At 39.6% G+C, this 24,182-nt stretch overlaps 1 protein-coding gene across 17 annotated transcripts in view; it reads left to right on the top strand.

Annotated features, from left to right (window-relative positions):
* LOC105915615 (calcium/calmodulin-dependent protein kinase type II subunit beta) overlaps window positions 1–21,937 on the top strand; it is a 90,836-nt gene extending 68,899 nt beyond the window's left edge. For 9 of the 17 annotated variants that reach the window (XM_036140617.1, XM_036140611.1, XM_036140608.1 and 6 more), the window contains 6 exons: window positions 9,664–9,708; window positions 10,283–10,331; window positions 15,723–15,798; window positions 19,030–19,124; window positions 19,216–19,452; window positions 20,811–21,937. In XM_036140617.1, coding sequence (XP_035996510.1) covers window positions 9,664–9,708; window positions 10,283–10,331; window positions 15,723–15,798; window positions 19,030–19,124; window positions 19,216–19,451 — 501 coding nt within the window. In that variant the 3' untranslated portion in view covers window position 19,452; window positions 20,811–21,937. Of the gene's footprint in view, window positions 1–9,663; window positions 9,709–10,282; window positions 10,332–15,722; window positions 15,803–19,029; window positions 19,125–19,215; window positions 19,453–20,810 lie in introns of those variants that run through there. The other 8 variants (XM_036140620.1, XM_036140607.1, XM_036140615.1 and 5 more) reach the window with 3 other exon arrangements.
* The last annotated feature ends 2,245 nt before the right edge of the window (window positions 21,938–24,182 follow it).

Below are 24,182 nucleotides of genomic sequence, written 5' to 3'. Positions count from 1 at the left end.
GGAATCAATAATTGAGCCGTTAGTCTACCTTAATGCCGGCTATACCATCATGGTTACTACCTCAACCTAGCGTTGATCTTTCTTTCTTAAAAAAAGATTAGTTCGAGCAATAACGTGTTAAGTATACAAGCTTATGTGAACACTTTGATACATGAGAGATATGGGTATTATGTACATGTATTCACGGATAAGTCAAAAAATCCAGAGAATGGAAACACAAGCTGTGCTTTTGACATTCCTAAATTAAAAGTTAAGGTGTTTAAAACTGATTATTTGTCGGTTTATGCAGCATATTATTGGGATCAGCATTCCAGAAACTGTGGAACATGTGCTGTTTGAGTGTATTAAATACTCAAATCAAAGAATGGATCTAAGGAATGGAACAAGAAGGAATCAAACAACTGAACATTACAAATATCTTCTCAAATAAATACGGAAAGATGGTGCTTAAGATCATGTCATCTTATCTACAACAAACTGGACTAAAACTAACGATTTAGGGAAAAGTAACTAAAGATCAAGTAGGCGGTGATAATGCACTATTTGATGGCAAGACACCGGTAAAAAAAAGAAGAAGAAGCTTACCCTCCACTCCCTCAGCAATCTGTCACACCTGTTGGGCACTAATTAGTCAGAAGTAAAAGGTACCTCTCCAAAATATGACTTTGGTAAAAGTTCAAGTCACTGACTGAAATGTTACTTGAGTAAAAGTATCTGAAATGTCTTACGTATGAAAATTACTGTAAAAATAGATGTACTCAAGTAATGTAATAAAAAGTATAAGTAAAACAAAGCAAATGCTGTTTGAATGACATTTTTGGTAAACTTTAAAAGTCAAATTCACTTGAAATAATATAAACAGCCAAGTGCAGGAGAAATTAGACAGAAAACACAACCTTTTTGTAAGCTTTCAGTTTTCCTTCTACAAGTACGGTCAGCGCTATGCACTTTAAAATTGTACTAAACCAAGTGCAGGCAAAATTTAGAACAGGGGGTGTATACTAAGAACATGGTAAACCAGTTCCAGCCAACCTACTGGAAGTGGTAAACCTGCTAATAGATACACCTGCAGGTTATCATTGAGTTAAGAAAACTCTCTGCTATTAGATGCTTTACCTATAACACAAGGTTAATTTAACCCGCCCTACCACTGAACCAGATTCTTATCCTGTTGGTGGTGATGAACAAGGCCAGGCAAGTCCTGACTTTGTGGCAGTCAATCTGTAGGTGGGGTCAAAACACTTGCGAGTCTGCCTGTGATTCCGAACAGGAATCATTGGCAAGTCTCTCTTTTTGTAACGAGTAACTAAACCAAACATTGAACATGTATTGGAGTAAAAGTATGCAATTAAGTTCAGAAATATAGTGAAGTAAAAGTTTTCAAAAAATGTTATACTCGAGAAAAGTATAAAGTACTCCAAAATATACTTAAGTACAGTAACGAAGTAGAAATACAACACTGGTTAAAATTGTAATTCTAATCTTGTTTTGGACACTTGTCGATGCTGAATTCCAGGGGCAGACACTAGAAGTTCATAAATTTAAAATCATGGCTAGTGCTGATAAATACTTATGAGTCAAATCACTTTTAAAAAGTAGAGATTTGGAACGTTGTATATATTTAAAAGCATTAATAACTGAATTTGCATTGCCAAAGGGATCAGAAAGAAAACAAAAGTCTGAAATAAGATAATAACCTATGTATCGATGAGGCACATTGTACTCCCTGGGAGACATTTTGCTTGGTATTTTGGTTATTTCTTTGTTAAAGTTTTAATTTGCTTTAATTTTTTTTGCATTCCCGGTGATTAACTACATTCAAGGTAGTTCTGAAAAATAAATTTAAAGTAGGAGATGTTTCTCCGAGTGATAGCCCGTCAGTTTAGGCTGACGACCATGTCCTGGTAAGGGTATGTCCTTCTCTTTCCGATTTCAATTGAACAACAAGCTTTGTGTTGACTAGAATTTAGCCATTTCTTTTTATCTTGGAATATCAGGCCCTGAATACAAATGCAGTCCACACTTTTCAGATTTACATTTGAAAACCACTTTTTAAACCACAGATTCTTTTCTATCCACATTACAATTATGCACTACTTTGTACAAGTCAATGTCATAAAATACCAATGAAATACACTAACATTTGTAATCATAATTTGACAAAATGCAAAACAGTTCAAGTAGTACAAATGCCTTTGCATCCATTGTACATTTCTATTTATATATGGTTCTTGCTTATCCAAATTGCCTTTGCCTCTTATACCTTTCAATTTCTAAATTCTTTTTGAGACAATCGCAAAATAAAAATCCAGAGGTGATTTTTCAGGGTTATCTGCCTTTAGAAATAACACTGTAAAAGATATGAAATGGCAGAGTGAGCTTATCCTTCATTTGCACATAAGTGCTTGTGGCCTTAGTAAACCAGACCTATGCTACCTTCCATCTTTACTCAGAAGTCAAATGTCTGATTTTTACAGATAGAGGAGAGGAGTCAACTGGGGTAATTTAAATGTCTGATCCAGGCGCCTTTAAGGGGCCTTAATTTGGAGGTTTCCCGGGCACATCCTACACTGCAAATCCGACCTTTATGACATATTATATATTGAAAGAGTCTTTAGTCCCATTTAAAGTGTGACACTGGCCAGATCAGACTAACACTGAAAAACTGGTGGGCTGGAAAACTAACACCGCATTCTGTATGCACCATGCCCACTGTGAAACATGGTGGTGGCAGCTTTTCCACATAGTTTTTTTCTGTCTGTCTTGAATCCCAACGATCTCAATCTGTTGCAATGCAACACAAACTCGGAATAATGAGTGTGTAAACATCGGTCATTTCTTCCTCTGCAAATAGGTGTTCTTGCCTATACAGCTTTGATTCGTTTTGTATTGTTCACGCTACTTCTACGTTTGCTCGCTGTATTGCCAAAAACAAATTCCTCGTAAAATACGAATTAGCAACAAATCTCACTCAGACTCTGCTCTGTGACACAGATGACCGGCATTAGTTCAAAGTTAGTTTTTTAATCATTTCAGATGAAGCTCAGGTGTTCAGATGTTGTCACCTACACCAACCTGCACAGCAGCACATGCTCAACACGTATTGTGCTCTACGTATAAATGTTTGCAAGGTAAAATACTTGGTGATGATAACTGGTCATTCAAACTTGCTTAAAATAAGAGTTATGGTATTGTAAAATGCGATATATACAATAATTTCCTATTTGCCCACGCTTCTGTGTGCATTTCTTCAGTCAAGTTGTGTCCAGTTAAGTTGGCTTTGAATGTAGAGTTTATCATCTGTGTTAAAGTTGTTGTTTCATACATCTAGCTTTAATTTTCAGTGATTCTTGCTTGGAAGGTGGTTTCATTATTTCTTTCTTTTTTCTAACTGTAACTTAAAAGAGTGAAATACTTACTTTATACAAAAACACAAAATGTGTTTCCGTTGCTGCTTGTTGTGAATTCAGATTTGAGGTCTTGCTTTTGTGTACGACTAGAGAAGGCTGGGGCTTTCTATCCGGGGTCATATTTAGTTGGGGGGAGCTTAGGTCAAATCAACAGGTTTGGAAGTGGCTTTTTCTTGTTGAATGATGGCAGTAATTGTCTAAACTTCTTCTTTTACTCGACAAAACTGCTGACAAACACAAAATTGTTGGATTTTGTTGTGAAATCAAAGGCAGCCGCAGAACACCAGACTCTCTAACAGCTAAACCAGTGTTGTAAAAACCCCTAAAGCTACATCTCCGCTGCAGGATCCGGGGCTAAAAGTGGGTTGAAACGGACCCCTGGTAGGAAGGCAGAGTTTTAAGGATGAACCCTGAACTAAAGGTGGAGTTTTGTGGAGGATGGAAGTTTCTCTTAGTTTTCATCTAATTTACAAACACAACTAGACCCAGCAACCCTCTGTGAATGCCGCTGTTTTATAGAGTTTGCATTCAACCGCTTTGATAAAATCTACAAATCATTGGCGTAAATGTTTAATCAAATGAAGCTTGAATGCCACTTTGAGCTTCACCACAGAAATGCCAACGGTACCAATCTTCTGGCTTTTTAAGAGATTTTAACCTGTAAAGTTAGCATATTTTCAGCATTTAGGCTCTGAAGTACGGATGAAAGGGATCACAATCCCCCAGGACTGTTGATTATTCACCGTCTTTACAGAGCAGCGCCGGATTGAGGAAAAATCAGTGCAGTTCACGCTTAACAACAACAAATGAATAGGCCTACGTTCATGTAGGGCTTCAGCCAGATTGATAGTGTTAGTAAAATTGTATCGTACGTCGATTTATGGAAAAATATCAAATTAAAACCTGAAAATCTGAGTCTTTTTTTTTTTCTTTCTAAACTTGTATTTTGTAGTTGTAAGAACCCAACATACAATACGAGTGTGGATAGTAACTTTAGCCTCCCTGTACTTGCAGCTGAGCGACACAATTTTTTGCTAATTTTACTAGTAAGGTTAGGACTTGAATGTAAAATGAGGCACTCACTTTTTTCTGGGCTATGGGCTAAGGTGTCAAATAGGTCAGGGTGTGTGTGTCACTTTACGGCATATATGCTATAAAAACCCGCCGGTTATTACTCCTTTAGGGTAATCTTGCAGAAAAATATTTTATTGCTTATCAGACTTTGAATCTACTCCGGCTTCCTCCCACAGTCCAAAAACATGACTGTTAGGTTAATTAGCCTCTCTAAATTCTCCTTGTGCGTGAATGGTTGTTTGTCCTGTCTGTCTCTGTGTTGCCCTGCGACAGACTGGCGACCTGTCCAGGGTGAACCCCGCCTCTCGCCCAGTGAATGCTGGAGATAGGCACCAGCCACCCCATGAGGGATTAAGCGGGTCAGAAAATGGATGGACTTTGAATCTGTGTTGGGTAAAGAGGATGGATAGTATGAAGTTTATAAGGGGTCTAATTTCAGTGGTTAAAAACCTGCTAAGTTGTTTACCAGCCCCGTTTACGAATGTCACCCAAGTTATTATTTTATAGCATTAACGGTTTGCATTTGGAGGACCTAGTTGCAAGAGACTATGTGCTGAAATTATAAAGGATTGTTCATTTGAAACAGAAATCAGAATGGAGTCAAATAATCAAAAGAATATCTGGTATAGTCAGATTTAACAACAATGACAAAAAAATAAGCATCTTTTTGTGCAGTGTTTCTTATCATGAAGCCTTTACTTTGTGACATTTTACATAAAAATGTAATCAATACATTATAAAACTTTCAATTAAATTACTCAAATAACTTTTCAGACTACACTGAAATCATTTTTATATAGTTTCATCATTAATGTATTTAAAATGGAAGTCTTTCACACTGTAAGAACTTTAGCTGATATTTAACTGATACATGCATACGGCAGTTACGTGTATTAAAAGTACACCAGGAAAAAAGTGATGGTGTGCCGATAATACATTATCATTATACAGCGAAAGCCCTGTTTTCACAGAGCATCAATTCATTTGGACAAACTCAAATAACACATGATATACTTTATTCATCCGGGAATTGGGGAATTATCGAGCAGTAGCGGCATAACATATAGAAATCAAGCTAAACATGAGACCCAAAAATAAAAATATGAAGTGGAAGAGTATCATCTAAAAATGTCTATACATTCTTACATCTTATAGTTAAATCCATTTTGCTCTTAGCAGCCCCGTATTACTGACCTACTCAGTTAATGCTTTTAGCTAAGAAAAGACCTTGATGATTCTTTAGAGGATCCAAAGATAAATTGAACGTCTGTAACAGACTATGGGTTTACCGAAATATATAAATAAAAGGTGAGATATTAAAAAAAACTTTTGGGGTGTAATAGTGTGTGACTTTAATTTTTAGAAAAAGAAGAAGAAAGAACATTTTAGCTGCTCCTTTGAAGAAATATTTCATTTAAGATACAAAATTAGAGATTAGTGAGAAAAACTGATTTATTGGTTATACACACTTTGGAATCCTGAGAAAAAGCATTCAATGTTTAGAAACCTAGTAGGAAAAAGGTTAAATTAGTCAAGATCTGATGAATTAGAACCATATTGTTACAATTTACTTTTGTTTATTTTTATTTAAACGCAATGAATTTTAACGTGCTATCATGGTGAAGCTGACTGCTTTAAGGATGGTAATAGTGGACTTTCTATGTTTTATTCAGTAAACCAGATGTAGAAACCAATCTCTGAAACAGATATGCCGAAATCCTTGGCTCCAAAAAAACAACAACAATGAAACAAAACGATACACAGGTAGATTTAATTTACTAATAAATAAGATAGTATTCAAAACCTCTGGAAGTTTTTCACATTTTGTCATGTTACAACCACAACCTTTAATGCATTGTTTGACCCCAAACCCTGCTGCAGTGCTTGTTTCCAAAAGGCTAAAGCTTAGACTCTTCTGACCGAAGCACACAGTTCCAGTCTAAGTCCCAGAACAGTTAGGTTTTCAGTTTGTGATGGTTGCACAGAGTAGGCTTTTTTTCCCTACCCCGACTCCCAAGAAGCTGGTTGACGTCTTTTAGAATTTATGGACATATCGATAATAAGACCCATCTTCTGTTCAGCCAAGGTTAAACATTTTACTCAAAAAATGTTGTAAAAATTCAGAAACAAAGAATTCTGTTAAACAAGAAAACTATGTTTTAGTATGTGAAGTGCTATATTAATCAACAGTGAGGTAAAATGAGAAGCCCCTGATATCTGCAGCAGATAAGTTCAACTTCATGGAAGTTTGACATAATCAACATCTTGTATTATGTCTTTTAAATTGTGTCATTACAGCAGACCCTGTTAAAACATTTAGCTTTTCCATGATGATAGCTTGTGTTAAGTTTTCATATTTAATGCAGTTTCTTCATTAAACTCCACAACCGTTTTTCAGCCATTCCTCATAAATTACTTTCATCCATATAACCTTTTTCTCTCAGTTTAGTTATTTTTTTTAACCTATGTGAGGCAGAACTGAAAAGTGCTTTACAAATAAAGTCTATTTGGTTGATACTGCATGACAGAGATTAACATTTTAACAGAAACCCACTTCCAAAAGAGCCACCTTTTTAATGTATAGTTTATTGAGAAATAGGATATTTGTGCAAAATTGAATGAAAAACAAGAAACAGCAGTAAGCACCAAAAAGTTCAATCATTTTTCATTTTTACAACGCTTAATTTTATACTGAGCCTTGATGGTAACAAAAAAGTTATAATAAAGGGGAGACAAACATTTCACACATAAATGTCTTTTGACATTTTTCGGAGGAGTCACCGTATATGCCTTCGATTAGGTGGGAAGGGGACCTTATATATACATTATTGATAATACAGGCATTGTGTTTGTCCGCGTGATGGGGATTTTTAGGATACGTAAAGGCGTGAAATACAACATCCTGTCGATTTTTTTTTTTGTGACAAGGTGTCCGCTATTTATAAATACTAACCATGACGGCGCGAGGGTTGTAAAGAAAGAGACAGTTTTTTGTGTTGAGGGGTCAGATGATTGAGAGAAAGCGAGATCTCCCCCGCTTGTGTCTCCTCCCGCGCGGCGCTTCGAACAAGTTGAGTATTATTTTAACTGCTTACTGACCGAGTAAACTTATGACCCTCAAACTGACCTGTAGAGTGTATGGACTTATTATGTTGTAAGCTGCAACTGGTAAGCGGTCAGTAACGCTTGCTGTTTACAGGGAGAGCTGAGGGGTTGCATCGCAGGATTCTGAGCCGAGCGAGAACCCTGAGCTTTTTATGTACAGATTCCGGATGGGGAAGCTTATTTATATAGTTTTATTTTTAATCTTTATTATAGTCTGAGTGCTTTTACGGCTGAAACAAAGACTGATTTCCTCCCACCTTAAAGATTAGGTGCGCGTAACGGAATTAAATAATTCAAAATAATCATAATAATACTAATAAAAAGATTGGGTATGTATACCGGAGTTAAATAATTATAAATAACTTTAAATGATTACAATAATACTACTAAATAAGGTTGGGTATGCGTAACAGAATTAAATAATTACAATAATATCAATGATAGTAGTAATAATATTATTAATGATATGAATATAAATGAAAATAACAATAATACAATTAATAAAGGAATAATTCATTTAATAATGATTAATGTGGGGGGTGTCACATGAGGGTGTCACATGAGGGGTCATATGGAGGTCACGGTAGGGGTCAATGATACGGTGTCACATGAGGGTCACGAGCAGGGTCACGTGACAATCATGTGATCACCTAAAAGGTCAATTAAAAAATAAGCCCCGCCCCTTTTTAATCGCCCCGCCCACTTTTAATCCATCAAAATCGGATTAAAAAGTGACAGAACATATACCCTTATGTCTCTTAAGTCCCTTGCAAACTGCAAAAAACACACACACACAACTTTCATAGCCGTCAAAAAGCTCCTGGCATCCTTTTGCCTGATTATTTGATGAATATTCTTGGTAAAAGTGGTAGAAGTTAATTTAGAACATAGTCTATAAATTGCTGCTGTACTATTATGCATATTGCATATTATATCATCATATGTTCTGTAAATTGGCTGGTGTTTTTCCACTGTTAAACTTGAATATTTCATCTTATTTTTACCTGTGTATGCCATATCAATAATTGCGCAATGATTAATATGGTATCTTCTATTCTTGGTGTTTCTTTAGAACTAACTCTAGATTAGACTAGTCTAGTTGTTGGCCACCGTCACACCCAAATTTCCCCATTGTGAGACGATAAAGGAATTCTTATCTTCATCAGCTGTAAGCAAAAACTCTTCAGATTTAACAGAAATAGAGGCTTGGGAACATTATTCTGTGTGTAATTACTTTATTATTATGTGTTTTACTGAGTGAATGAGTTACTGGAATGAACTTACAATGACATTCTAATGTATTGAGTAGGTATGTTTAAATGGGAGCCATTATCTATCACATTTAAACATGTGTGGGATAAAAAAAAGCCATATTCATTCAGAATTTTGTACCCAATTCTTGTACCTTTTTTAAAATCATTCTACCCCAAAAACAAACAAACAAAAAAAAACAACAACAACACATGCATCTTTAAAAGTGTCAGGTCTACATGAAGGTAGGTATTCTTGAATGGTAAATTACATTCAATGATAAGTCACTGACAAGAATTAAACTATGAAACTGAATTTTATGCTCCGTGAAGAATTGGGATCAGCAGGACAAGATCCATTAGGCCCAATATCTTAATAGAAATAAGAGAACATGCCCCTCGGTGCAAATGAGCCGGTTATTTATAGGTTTTAAAGGGTTTAAATTATAGTACAATAAAAATGATCCGAAAGTTTTCTCTATGTTTATTTTTTTTTGTGAAACATCTCCAAAGCGCTCCGATCAAATGATGCCCAGTAGTTTCTGTATTCCTGCAGTGTAGGATCACCTGGAGGTGTGCTCACGGCTGATGCTGATGTGAGGGAGAAGACGAGGTGTAATGACTATCACATGAAAACATTCCTCTTTGCTGTCATTGTTTGTCGTGTTTTCTTCAAGTGTTCAGAACTTTCTTCCTGTTTCCCTGTGTTACTCCCGTCTTACACTCTGCTGACTCTCATTTGGTCATAACGCATCCTCCGTTTTGCTTTCATTTACTCCCTCTTTCTCTTCCCCCCCCTTTCTTTCTCTCCATTGTTCCTCCAGGAGCCACAGACTACTGTTATCCATAATCCAGTAGATGGGATCAAGGTACATCCTCTCCGTTCCTCCTTCCATTCCTCCTCCTTCCTTGTCTTTCCCTTCATTTGCCATCCTCCTCTTTACTCGTTTCCTCTCCCCTGGTGGGCTCAGCAGTGTTTTTGAAAGGGTCTTTTTTTTTTTTTTTTACTGTGAGATTATTGTGATTTCTTTCTCTGCATGAGAGAGGTGTGACTCTTTAGAGCCGTGAGTGTGTTTTTCTGTCTTATGCTGCCTCACTGTGTTCAGATGAATGAAGCTCTGCTGCTCTGAGAAATGAATGGATGTCAGCAGGAGCGCTGCCAGATTAGCACTCATTCCACTCTTCGGGCTGCGTGCTAAATGTGGCTAAACGTTCAACCTGTCTGCGTTTGTTCTCTCGGAGAAGTTGCAGCAGAAGCAGAAATGCAGTGTTGTGTTTTTGTACTGTTGGCTAAAGCTGTGGTGTGAGCACAGAGCTGTGCTGTAGGCTGAAACGTAAGCGTGTCATGTGTAAATCCGCATGCAATAGTAGGATGAAAAGCTAGGTTTGTTTTTGCTTTTTAAAGATTTTGATCATCATCCGGGGGCGTTCTTTATGTTTCAGGGATCATCCGACAGCAGCAACACCACCATTGAAGATGAGGATGTAAAAGGTAGGTCCCGTCTCCCAGGCTCACCTGAATAAGAATATTAGAGGGCCTCGCAAAAGTATTCACATCCTTTGAACTTTTCCAAATTTGTCACCTTACAACAACACACTTCCATGGATTTTTATCAGGATCTTGTGTGATAAACCAAAATAAAGTAGTGCATCATTGTGAAATGGAAGTAAATTTAACATTTTTCAAAAATATTTACACACAAAAATTTGAAAATGTGATGCACCTCTCTACTCATCTGGAGAGTGAAGAATATGCCCATTATTCTTTACAAGATTGATAAGGAGCAGAATTTTTACAATGGGAGCATCTATGAAAATCAACCTTAAAGACTTTTCATTGATTCTCAGTTGAAGTCCTGGAATTTGGCTTGGCCATTTTTATACATGTAGATACTTTAAATTGAGCTGTAGTTACTGAGTGTTTATTGGGTCATTATCCTCACTCACTCACTCACTCACTCACTCACTCACTCACACACACACACACACATACACACAGCAGCCCAACAGATTTTACTTTCACAAGTAGAGCCGTACCGCTTTCGCCATAGTGCTCCGTAGTGCTCCATAGTGATTTATACATGTAAACAGCTTTATTATAATTTATGCAGGGAATACTTCATGTTATATATGGATACTACAATGAGAAAGTAGAAGAGAGAAAGAAAGGGGAAAAAAGGAGAAAAGGTGAAAGAAAGATGCTGTCTTAACGTAATGCAGTCAGTCACACAGTTAGGGTTCCATCTTGAGAATTGTTTATTTTTTGTTATTATTTAGAGAACAACTGCCCTTCGACGTGTAGCAGGCCAGTTAGTCTGTACGGTATGCCTGAAATGCCAAGACAGGAACTAAAGGGACAGCAAAAACAAAAGCAAACAAAATGAAACATTACAAAGAAGAAGTGAGCAGAAATTTGAAGTTTTTACATGAATCCTGTGTGTTGCTATCAGTGAAGAATCCTGTTCCAATCCATGTGTGGAGTTATTTTTCAACCAAGTCAGCCAGTTTTTACACAATTCTGTCCACGAATTAAAAAGTGAGATCAGAACACTCCAGATCAAAGCTTAATTATGAGACTAAGGACCAGTTACCATCTGCAAGGCCTCGGCCCATAAATAGATATCCAGCGAGGCAAAATTAATTCTAGAAGGAATTAAACAGGTCTCTATTCCCATGAAGATCCAGTGTTTGTTAATAATGGCCTTAAAAAGTTCTGAAATGTTTTTCTGTTGTCCTCAATATTACCTTGGAAACAAAATGGGAAAAATTGCAAAGCACATTGTTACAGGACAAATTCCTTGGCTTTGCCTGCAGTTTGTTTAATTTAAAAATGTATATACTGTATATTTTAAAGGAGAAATAAGCAATATTGCGCCACTAGGTGGAGCTTGAGCACTGTCTTTCCATCCATTTTCTAACACGTCTATCCCTTGTGGGGTGCTGGTGCCTCTCTCCAGCTGTCAATGGGTGAGAGGCGGGGTTCACCCTGGACAGGTCGCCAGTCTATCGCAGGCTTGAGCGCTGTCTGTAGACTAAAACAAGATGTGGATCAAGCCGTGCCTTTCTTTACCTCGCTCCAGCACCGTTTTCCCCTTCTCACCCATCCTCTCCTATGAGCCTCTTTGCAAAGGATAAATACACAGCAAAACAGCATCACCTTTCAGAGGAACATGTTTAGTGGAGAAGTAAATAACTCATAGCTATATAATGTTGTTAGCAACAGAACGTTTTGATCCGAAGGGCGTGCCCTCCGCCATTTTTACCAGCTATGTAAACAAGAGACTGCAGAACAACAGAGAGATAGTGTGAGATGTTTAACCACAGTCCATCCAAAAAGATAGCTTTAGTTCTTCGCAAAACTATTTTTTTAGTTCTTTCTATAATTTTATTTCATTATTTTAGAGCAATAAGCTCCTTTAACAAAGTTAGCTGGAACATAACGAGCCCATGTTTTAACTGTAACAAATCAGGGGGAAAAAGTCCAAATAGAAAAAGTACCTTTAGTTGCTTTTCCCAAGCCGTTATCCTAACCTCATTTAATCATACAACATCATACAACATAAAACCAAGCACACTGACAAGATGTGATGTGTCACAGAATAGAAACTATAGGAACTGATTAGTTCTTATATTGTTTCAACAAGTATTTATACATAACACTTCAACTAGTGAAAATCTTGTAAAATCTTAGTTTATTGCTAGGTTTGGATGGGGGGACAAAATCCAGAAGCCACAGAACATAAATATGTTATCCCTGGCTGCTTATGTAAGCTGCTCACAGTCCTGATCGTGACCTCGTATGTTTTAAATACTCAGAGGCCGATTTGTAAGACTGTCCAAGCTTTAGGATTATGGCACAGAATTATCTCTTTTCTTTCATAAAGGACGGTCCAGTGTTTCCCACGGCAAAGGAGATTAACACAAAGGAGCACGGAAGCTCTTTAGCATTGAGAGCGTTTGATCGGGCTGTTCTCGTCACTGGTTCTCTCAAAAGCAAATAAGTGAACATAACGGAAAGTTATTTAAAAAAAAACGTGAGAGGTCCTTAACTGTAGAACCAAAACAAGCCAACATCGTCTGCAGTTTTTCTGGACCACTTCTGCGACTGTTGCATCAGCAGATAACAGATGTATTCATCTGTAGAGCTGCTGCCTACATGGGTCAGAATGGTTGGGAAGCTGTTTGTTGGATGCTAATGCCTGTTGCTCCTGTCTGAGCATTTTTGTGTGACAGGTTAAAAAAATGTGCTGGCTTTGGCAGAAGCTGATTGATGCAAAGGGTTCGCTGTGTGCAAGAGCTCGCATTTCATAATGGCCAGTCTGTCAATCACGAGCAGAAAAGCCCACTGCAGTCCTGTTCTATTGGTCACCTCATACAGCTCATCCATCCACTGTCTTATGATTATCAAAATTCAGGTAACAGATCCTGGAGGGAAACCCAGACATTGGTTTCCCCAGTGAAGAAGCACATTTACAGGCAAAAAGACCTCTTGTCAAATCTGTCATGGGGTCTCTTACTAGGAAAAGGTGCAAAGCTAAGTACAATCACTTGTATTCACAGTGTCCGTTTCTAGCTGAGTACTTTCAGCTTTTATCCAGTGAAGTCCTCAGGCTGACATCAGTGTACCTCAGGTGAGAGATGTTTCTTCAGCAGCAGGAGCCTCAAAGGGGTTAGTGACTTATTTCTGACCCAGTGGTGCCAAGCCATGGCTTTCCAAGTCAGGGACCGTAGGCTCAGACCTGGAAAGGTCATGGACTCAGTGGACCTTAGTAGGAGGCCTGAAACATTATGCTTATGAACCGCACAGCAATGGACATCATGAGGGACACAAACAGCAAACCACAGGAGTGACTAAGCCTCTGGCAGATAACAATAACTGCATCCTAATTACAACGCTACTGGACAAGAGAAACTCATAGAGTATCAGCCGCATAGCACCTCATACACTTTATTGCCGAAAAATATTTGCTCACCCATCCAAATCACTGGATTCATGGATTCCAAAAATCCTTTAGGCATGCAGACTGCTTCTTGAAACATTTGTGAAAGAATGGTTCACTGTGAGGCATTCAGGGAATTCCAGCGTGGTTTAATACTGCTACGTGTGCCATAGGTCCAGTTGGAAAACCTTCCACAGTCAGCTGTTAGTGGTATTATGACACGCTGAAAAAGACTGGAAACAAAAGCTCCTCGTGCCCCAAAATGCCATAATGCAAAATTTCACATACCTAATGCTGAAGGGCATAGTATGCAGAGGTTAGCAGCCTACTGCAGAGTCCACCACTTCTGACCTTCAAAGCTAACGTGGCCTTCAGATTAGCGTGAGAACAGTGGGTTCAGAGCTTCTTGAAAGCAGCTGCACCTAGCCTTACATCACCCAATGCAATGTTAAAACAAGTGCACTGTGTCAAGTGTAAAGATGGCACAAAGGAGGTAAAGACGGGGTGCTTTTCTTCAGGAGCTGGGCTCTACTTCTTAGTTCCAGTCAAAGGAGTTCTCACTGTTCCAACATGACCGTGCATCTTTGCACAAAGCAAGACCCATAAAGACATAAATGAGTGAGTTTGGTTTGGAAGAACTTAACTGACCTGCACAAAACCCTAACCTGAACCTGGTAGAGCATCCCTGGAGTGAAAACTGTGAGGTAGGCCTTGTTGTCCGACATCAGTGTCTGACCTCACAAATGTTCTCGCGGAAGAATAGTGAAAAGTTCCCATAAACACATTGCTAAGCCTTCTCAGAGGAGTTGAAGCTATTATAGCTGTAAGGGGTGGGCTGACATTATATCAAACCCCATAGATTGTTGGCAGTATCGTGCACCAGTCACCTGTAACTCAGGTGAGTAAGTCTGGGTGAGAGAGCAGCAGGCTCCGCCCAGAATGAGGTCAGCAATAACAGCTGGTTATGTGCAGGTAGAGAGAGAGAAAGGAGAAAGAGCAGAAAAAACACCTCAGATCATGACTCTACCTCAGGTCAGGTAGATGAATCTCATCTACCTGATAACTCACCACTCAGCTGTCACTTAGATGTACAGGGAAATAAATATTATTATTCAGTTTACACCCTTTTCTTCCTTTACAACTTTTTTTGCACATTTGTTTGTTTCTGGCTCTTTCAGATTTCCCTTTTTTTAGAAAATACAGGAAATCGTGTGTCTCCAGCCTCGACTATATTTAATGCTCTAAGCAGTTTAAAAACAAAGATCGATTCTACTGCACTTTATTGTCCTACTCCATACATTTGCAATAAAACGTGGACAAAAAGTTGACAGACAGGATTTTGTTGTAATTAAAACTGAAATGTCGCTTTGAGCGCATTAACGAGGGATCCGCTCTGATGTCTGTGTTTCAGTGACTTTTCGCTATGTGACATGCAGCTATGTGACAGGAGAGCATGTAGATGAAGCACAGAGGTGCTTTAGAGAGAGAGAGAGAGAGAGAGAGAGAGAGAGAGAGAGAGAGAGAGAGAGAGAGAGAGAGAGAAAACAGACAAGTGAGTTAAGCCCTTCACTTAGTGTGGGGAGGAAGCGGCGGGAGAAGGACAGGGTAAATCTCCTCCTAAGGCCTGGGACAAGAATAGCACCATGAGCTCAAGCAGCCTCCTGTGTACAGCAGAGATATGATGAATGGAGGTAGGGGGCCAGGCGGTGCCAAGACACACCATGGGGGGTACGTAAGCGTTACGGTCTCTGTGTGTAATGTTGAAGGAGGAGACGGGATCGGGAGCAGGATCCCTCCTAGCCCTCACATGGACCGATCAGCTCTGACTTGGTTCAGCCTCTGATGGTCCTCAGTCACTTGCGCTCTGGCTTAGCCGTGGCTTTTTTCGACGGATGTCACTCGGGACGCAGTCACATCCTCCTATCTGTCCTTCCTCTCCACAGCTCGCAAACAGGAGATCATAAAGATCACGGAGCAGCTCATCGAAGCCGTCAACAACGGAGACTTCGAGGCCTACGCGTGAGTTCAGCCCCTCATTGCTCATCCTTCGCCGCTTTCAAAAGTTCAGCCGTCAGCAGGAAAGTGCAGCCTGTAAAGTGAACATTTAAGCCCTCCATCAGCCACCAACAACCATTATTCTGATTGACATACAAAATGTGTTGTATTAAAAGATTAAAGAGTAATTACATTCATTGTTTCATCCCCCCCCCCCCCCCCCACACACACACACACACACACACACCCTCTGCTTACCATACAATTAAGAATAATGTCAGGCAGATTGAGGGAGAGAGGGTTGGGAGGGCTTTGTTAAGTGTGTGTGTCCCCAGTGATGGAAGCCCAATTCCACAAAGATGGAAGATAACAAAAGCACAGCTGTAAACGGTTAAACTCTAAATGCATTCATACGCAGATTTAGATTTTAAATTGCTTTCATTTAACCAAGAAGTTGTTGTTTTTTTTCTGATAGCAAATAGGACAGCCATTTCTTAGCAGATAAAACAATATAAAAAGTGCACTGATTAAAAAAAGTATGCTTTATTTACATTTTGCTATAGAAAGACTGTATCCTGAAAATTATTTGCACCCTTCTCAATATGGAAAAAGCGTTTTTGGCATTATGGCAGTCAAATATGATAGCTGACCAGCTTTCTGCATGTTTCCACTGGTATTCTGATGGTTTATCTTTGGCGATGAGCTCCAAATCTTTATAAGTGGAAAGTCACCTTACCATCACCCTAATCCCACCAACTCCCTCCCCAGATAGATTCAAGGGGAAACTCTGACTGGACCACTCCAAAACATTAGGAATGTTGGATATAACTGTATTTAGTCAAAACTATGATGTAATGTTTTTTTGTTTTTTTTTTCATAAATACTAATCCTAATTGAAGAACTCTATGGTAATGAGTTAGAATTGTAACCTGGTGTGGGAATCATATTTACAAGGAATATAGGATCTGTTGTGGACAAGTTTTAAATTCAATTTTTAGCCAATGGAATTATCAGAATGAGAATCAACTTTATTCACCAAGTTTGTGGATACAAACAAGTAATTTGACTCTATCACTAGACCTGTACGGGAGATGATCCTCTCTGCAGTTCTAATTGTTTGCCTGTCTAGTTCTGTGGATGAACTGAACCACACAGAGATACATTAACACAAGACAGACCGAATGATGGCAGTGTAGAAGATGATCAGTAGCTCCTGAGGAAGGCTGAACTTCTTAAGTTTCCACAGGGAGTACAGTCGCTGCTGGACCTTTCCTCAGATGGTGTAGAGTAATCAAATTATCCAAGCAACAGCAAAAAAAAAATAAAATAAGACAATCATAAGGGGGACACTAAAAAACAATAAAAGTCAGAAGAGATGAATGAATGAATAATAATAATAATAATAATAAAAGTAAAAAAATAAATTTAATAAAAAGAAGAAAGGGGAGGGTTGGGCAAAATCGCAAGTCAACTCCAAAAGTTAAAAATTAGTTGCCAATTTATTTTAAATTTATTTGGTCGGTTGTGTCTAGAATATCTAATTTTATCAGTTTTCAAAAAGGACATAACTTCATTAATCCACTGTGTGGGGGAGAGGGATTGAGGAGATTTCCAATTAAGAAGATGGCGTCTAGCTATTAAAGAGGTAAAAACCAGAACCTTCAGTTGGTCAGCTGAATAGCGGCGATAATCAGCGGGAAGACCAAAGATTGCCAAATGTGGAGAGACATCAATAGGTTCTGAAAACACCTTTGACTCTGTGTCAAAATAAACCTGCCAAAAATGTAAAAGAGATGGACAAGAGAACATGTGTAAGGTGACAGGGTGAGCTGCTACATCTGTCACAAGTCTCCACTTTACCTGGAAATATCTATGGCAATCTAGCTTTGGAATAATGACATCTAAACAAAACTTTAAACTGCATAAGCATCATGGATAGTGTTCAATGCAGAATCCCACCAGTCATCATCAAAGGTCACATGCAACTCACGTTCCCCGGCCTCCTTTGTCCTCATGGTAGTGGGAGCATCGTAAGATAACATGGTGCTATAAATCTTAGAGACAAGTGACTTCTGAGAGGGGCTTAAAAAGAGAAATGCATCACAAATCAGCATGGGAAGAGGATATGGGAAAATAGGAAACAAGGATTTAGCGCAGTTTCTTACCTGAAAATATCTAAAAATATATGAGGGTGGGGAGTGTATTCCTTAGTGAGATGTGTAAAAGTGCAAAAAAAAAAAAAAAATCCATCCTTATAGAAACATTTAATGCCTTTATTGTGGCACTGAGTTAAAGTAGAGAACAAATGATTTCTCAATAATGGGGCCAGAGGTGAGGCTGAGTCCAAGTTAAACCATTTCCTGAACTGAGACAATTTTTTGAGGGTAGAGCTAACTGCTGGGTTGGTAGTAAGGCCAGAGGAGTTGGTTGGGATGCCAGTTAAAAGTACAGACAGAGAAGACCAGGGACATGATTATACTTCCAGATGACACGCAGGAAGCATTAATGATATCAACCAAAATACAATTATACAAATGTTAGTCGCCAAATGTTAGGGTTAGGGTCCCCCAGCAAACTTACACCTGTCTTCTGAATCCTGGGTACTTTATCTTTCCATAAAAAGTTCTGAGATGGTCTGATTACCAGTTTTAAAGAAAGTCTTAGGTAAAAATAAAGGTAGGCATTGAAATAGGAACAAAATCTTAGGCAGGACGTTCATCTTAATGACATTGATCCTCCAAATCAAGGTGAGAGGAAGGGAACCCCATCCTGGAAGTCTCTCCTAAATTCAGTCAATAAGAGGGAAAAATTAGCTGAGTAGAGAGATTTTCAGGTTTTAGTTCCCTCTAGGACTGTCATAAATAATTAGTTTAGTAATCGATTATTCTATTATCCGGAAAATCGACCAAACCGATGAAAGAACGAAAGAATTGCTGGACCAACAGGAACAGGGTCTGACACATACAATAATAGGTTGTCATCGTATACAGGACTGTCTCAGAAAATTAGAATATTGTGATAAAGTTCTTTATTTTCTGTAATGCAATTAAAAAACACGAAATGTCATACATTCTGGATTCATTACAAATCAACTGAAATATCGCAAGCCTTTTATTGTTTTAATATCGCTGATTATGGCTTACAGCTTAAGAAACCCCAATATCTGGCCCCAATTCTGAGACAGTCCTGTATATTTTACGGAAGATGTAGTTTATATTCCTCACCATTCTCAGTCTGAGCCATGCTTTCTTGCAGGAAGATCTGTGACCCTGGTCTTACCTCATTTGAACCTGAGGGGCTGGGAAATCTGGTGGAAGGCATGGACTTCCACAGATTTTACTTCGACAATCGTAAGATTACAGTCCAATCTCTTATTGCTTTTCACATCACACGTTCTTTTTGACATCCACATCCTGACGCTGTCTTGTCCCCTTGCTTCAGTCCTTTCCAAAAACAGCAAACCCATCCACACCACCATCCTCAACCCTCACGTGCACATGATCGGAGAAGACGCGGCCTGCATCGCCTACATCCGCCTGACGCAGTTTGTGGACAGTCAGGGCCGGCCCCGCTCCAGCCAATCGGAGGAGACCAGAGTATGGCACCGCAGGGACAGCCGGTGGCAAAACGTGCACTTCCACTGCTCAGGCGCCCCTGCTGCACCGCTGCAGGGATGAGGTACGGACAGGAAGGACAGGAAGCTGTTCAAATGCCAGATTTTTGTGATTTAAAAAAAAATTAGATCATAGTTAAAACTTTAAAGCTTTTACCAGTAAGTGTGCATGACCTTAAACTTTGTCGAAGCACATTGTGAATAAATCCCAGCATTCTTCAATATTAGAAGCCTATCAGGATGTCACTTCTTGATTTCGCTACGTTGCCTTCAGGAGGTTTGTCCATGCAGGTTTTGAGGACACGCTGTCCACGGCCTTTGCAGGCGGCCCCACAGACAGATTCCATATTCATTCTGAAAGTTTAACTTTCCTCTCATGAAGTCATTCTTTTGTTAATTTCCATCTATGAATGTACTAACTATGACCCTGAGAGAAAAAAAAAAGACCTTTATCTTCAGCTTTAAAGCAGATAACTTGGGCTTTGCCCGAAGCTGACTGGTGTATTATTTCATCAGCCTCAAGTTTCACATTCCTGTTAGCGAGATTTTAGCCAGGCCTAGATTTTTACTTCTGTGTTTTTCTTTCAACCCTACTCCTTTAGCTAGATATTTGGCAAATGCAAGGGACTGTCATTTGCAAAACACAATAAGTCCCTGCTGGAAATTCTTGTAGCGTCATAAAGACTGAACAGAGCTACTTCAAAGTGTTGCATTCAGCCTTTGTCAGGATCCCCAGGGATTTGATCACTACTTATAGCTTCCAGGGGATCCTGCAGTCTGTTTATGTTTTACACATTTAGTCTGGTTTCTCCTTAGATCCTTGTTTCTCTCATTGGTTTAGTTTTATGTTCAGTATATATGGTCATAGTGTATTCTGGTATCTGTTAGATTCAGTTCCTGTTTTAGTTAGCGTCTCTCTTTATTATTTCAGTAGTTCTTAGATCTTCATTTTCTCCCTTAGTTTAGTTAGCTCAGCCATTTCCAGTTGTTCCAGGTGATGCTACCCTGTTCTGATCTCATCCATGCCGTGCTCCTGGTTCCTGGTTCCTGTATGCCCTGATTATTTATTTAATAAATCATCACCATACAACATGCGTCTCCCGAGCTCTTGCCTGCGCTTTGGTCCAATCACAATTACATCAACCTGACAGCCTTCCTGTTGTCATCTAAAAGTTTTGCTCTCCCATGCTCTGCTGTAGTCTGAATTCACTTCATGCTATACACCTCACTGATACCGAAAACAGTCTAACAGCAAGAGTGGTGTTTTGATCATGACCTAGTAGAGCTTAGATACGGTGTGTTCAATGCTCAAGGCTTTTTCTGCTTCCCAGCTGTCCCTGGTCAGGCCTGATGAAGCTGATTCCCATCACCAGCTGAGCTCTGACCCTCTGTCCGACTGTTTCCTTCTCTTTCTCACTCACAGCAGACCAGAGGAGAAACAAGCAAGCCCATGATCCGAGGGAGGGCTTCAGCTCTGAGAGAGACGTGAAGGTGGATGGGAGGGTGGGCTGGAGGATTTTTGGGATGGGGGTCATCCTCATGCTCGCTGCACATCCACCTTGTGCTTCTCTCTCTGAAACCACTGCAGACAGTTACAGCAACACCTGACTCACCTAACCTACTGCGTGGGGGGGCGATATCAGCTGTGACCCGGAAGCTCTACATGCCTGCGTCTCGTCTTCGGCTGGCCTGCATGCGGCCGAACACCTGGACCACTCCTGTCCTTAATCCTGTCACCCTGCTGTGTGGCGCCCTCCTGTTGATGCTTTCCCCTTCTCTATTATAAAGTTCTGAATCTTGATGTTATTATGGCTGCAGTCTCTTTGTTGTGCTCTTTCTACTGTACAGTATATTTATTACCCATATGAATCCCTCTCTTTCTTCTTTTTTATGACAAGCATGACTCCTGCCTGTAGTCTTGATGTTATCGTGGCTGTTTTTCTTTCTGCACGACTAAAGCTGCCTGTGTGAAGCGAACGAACAGAACCACGTCTCTTGCAGAGAAAGACATGTGGGTGTATTTAACTATGTGTTTTGTTACTACTTTGTTGTTTTTATCCTCTTTCTCTGGAGTGTTGTTGACCCCGAACCGACGCCTCCGTGTATTGTGCGGACCCCGCCGAGCTGCTCTGTGAGACAGTGACAAACCATACAGCATGCTCCAATATTCTTGTTGTTCTTAAAGATTTCTTCTCTGTGTTGACCTGCTGAAACCATGGAAACGGTTGAGATTCACACCCTCCCGCTGTATGTGTATATTTCCGCTTTCATTGTGGCGGTATTTACCTGCATGATATTTACAAGTTAATGCATCACTAAATCGGTTGTTATTGTGCATTTGGTTGAGTTTCTCTCCTACGGGACTGAACCGCTGGTGAGCTTTGATCTGTTCCCTGGGCTCTGTAAATGCAGAACATGTTCTAATGTCAGTATGAAAAATGGATGTAAGCTTTTTTGACCATGTTGTGGCTCCTGGCCAGAGTAAGAATGGCTCTTTACTGTTTATTAAGCAAACATAATGATAATAAAAAATCTGTTACTGCTTGATTATTTTCGGAGTTTTAGATTCAAATTCATTGTGACATAAAAAAAAGGTCGTAAAACCTCAAACTAAGGATGTTTGACTCCTAAATAACACTGCTCTCTCCTTTCAAAATGCGGAAATAAAGCTGCATTTGAATGCTTTTTGGATTTTCCCAACATGCATTGCATTGTCACGTTTAGTCATGTTTCAACCAAAATCTTCTATCATAATTTCGGTTAAGGTGGACCTAAAGGCAGAGTGTGTTGGTAACAAGAAGGTTTATTGAAATAAAGAAAACATACAACACACGAGGAACCGGGCAGGAAATCACAGCGTGAGGGATGTGATGGCAAAATCTGGCAGAGGACTAGAGGTCAGGAAACATGAAGTGAGCAGAGAACCCAGCTAGCAGTAATGAGAGTGTGGAGTTTAATAACAGACGGAGGCGTGGAGATAAGTGAGGCAGGACTCTAGTGAAAGTAATCAACAGCTGAGACCAATGAGCAGGGGTGGTGCCGGCCATTTGGGTGCCCTGACGGTGCGTTCCTTTTGCCTCGGAGCTCACGGGTCGCAGATTACGTCATCTCCGCCTTTTTGCATTCCAGTTTCCCTCTGTGGTAAAACACATGGATGCTCGCGATGTTGTTAAAACAATGACAATAACGCTGTCCTACGCAGTAATTTGTGCAAATAAACAGAGCTGAAACGTCCCGTCTGACGAACACTGAAAGGTAGCACCTGTACGACTGACTAAACGTCACATAAATAATAGAGAGCTGCTACAGTCAACGTAGGAGGTTTTACTCAATTTTGCTGCAAGAGATTAAAACTAGGGAGCTTGTTTGAATTAAAAATAAAAAGAACCACAGATCGGATCCATTGCCTACACCTGGATTTTAAGAAGGTTGGTGAGTTTATTTCTGAGCTTTCATCCCCCGCTCTGATCATCTCAGTTGTCGTGTCCCTGGGCAAGACACTTCACCCACATTTCCTGCTGGCGGTGGTCAGAGGGTCCGGCGGTGCCAATGTATGGCAGCCTCGCTTCAGTCAGTATGCCCCAGGGCAGCTGTAGCTACTAACATAGCTCACCACCGTCAGGGTGTGAATGACTGATTGTAGTGTAAAGTGCTTTGGGGTCGTCGGACTAGTTAAAGCGCTATACAAGTGCAAACCATTTACCATTTACCCTCCATCTAAGCCTGCGTAACCTTGCCCTTTTCCCATTAGTACCAACTTAGAGCGTTTTGCTACGGGTCGACACGCTTTTTTTGGCTTTTCCATTAGTAACCATGACTGTTCTTAGTAGCTCCTTCAAAGTGGTTCAAAACATATTGAGTATCCCCAATGACACAACGTCAGAATACTGCCCATTGCTGGGGTGAAGTCACTATTTGTGTAACCAGAACAATTGCAATACAATAATCAGGCCTGTCATATTAAAAAAAAACACAACAGCCCCAGCAGCTATTGCTTATTACATTAGACACCGAACAAAGATGGAGAACCCCAAATCAATACTGTGGTTCATCTCGAGGTGCAGACATTTTTGTGTCATTCAGTTGTAATGGAAAACCAGCCATGTAGAACTGACTGAAGAATGGGCGCTTTCATTTAATGTGAATCCAGGTCAGCTGGTAGTATCGGATGCTCAAACTGAGCGCAGTCTAGGATTGTGTGGTCTGAAAACAACTCCAATCCCAAAACCTCTCACAGTAGTTTATGTAAACAGCCCTTAAATTAGCCTTTTCATTGTCATTATGTTTGTATTTTTATGCTGATTAAAAGTAAAGCCAATTAGCCGATTATTAGTTTCCTGGAAATGTAGATAGGAGGTTACACGCCACTGATGGTCTCCCTGTGTGGAACGTACTGAGGATAGAACAGGTAAAGTGTTCCCAGTTACAGTGACCTGATGTACAAACTGATTTCTCTTTAACCACCATAGAGTTTGTGCTTTTTAGTTTGTCGGCCAACATAAATATGTTTAGTCACTTGCACTGACTTTACCACGGATCGGGTGCAATTTGTCATGAGTCACAAAATCAATAAAGAGCAGATAGAATACAGTGACCTAAACTGGCACAATCAGCTCCCTAAATAGCAATGAGAAGCATCACACTACAGGTAAAACTCATTCACCCAAATCCTGGCCTGCATACCAGATTATTATAATCCCAGCAGAATGTATTTTTTTTCACAAAAGATGATTTAAAAAAATAGATCCCAACAAAAAGACGTGATATGAAATTGCACAGGGCAGATGCCATTGTC

Source organism: Fundulus heteroclitus, chromosome 8 (genome assembly GCF_011125445.2).
Source record: "Fundulus heteroclitus isolate FHET01 chromosome 8, MU-UCD_Fhet_4.1, whole genome shotgun sequence".
Taxonomy (NCBI): Eukaryota; Metazoa; Chordata; class Actinopteri; order Cyprinodontiformes; family Fundulidae; genus Fundulus; species Fundulus heteroclitus.
Note: the sequence above shows the minus strand (reverse complement) of the source record. Positions and strands in the feature narration are given on the sequence as shown.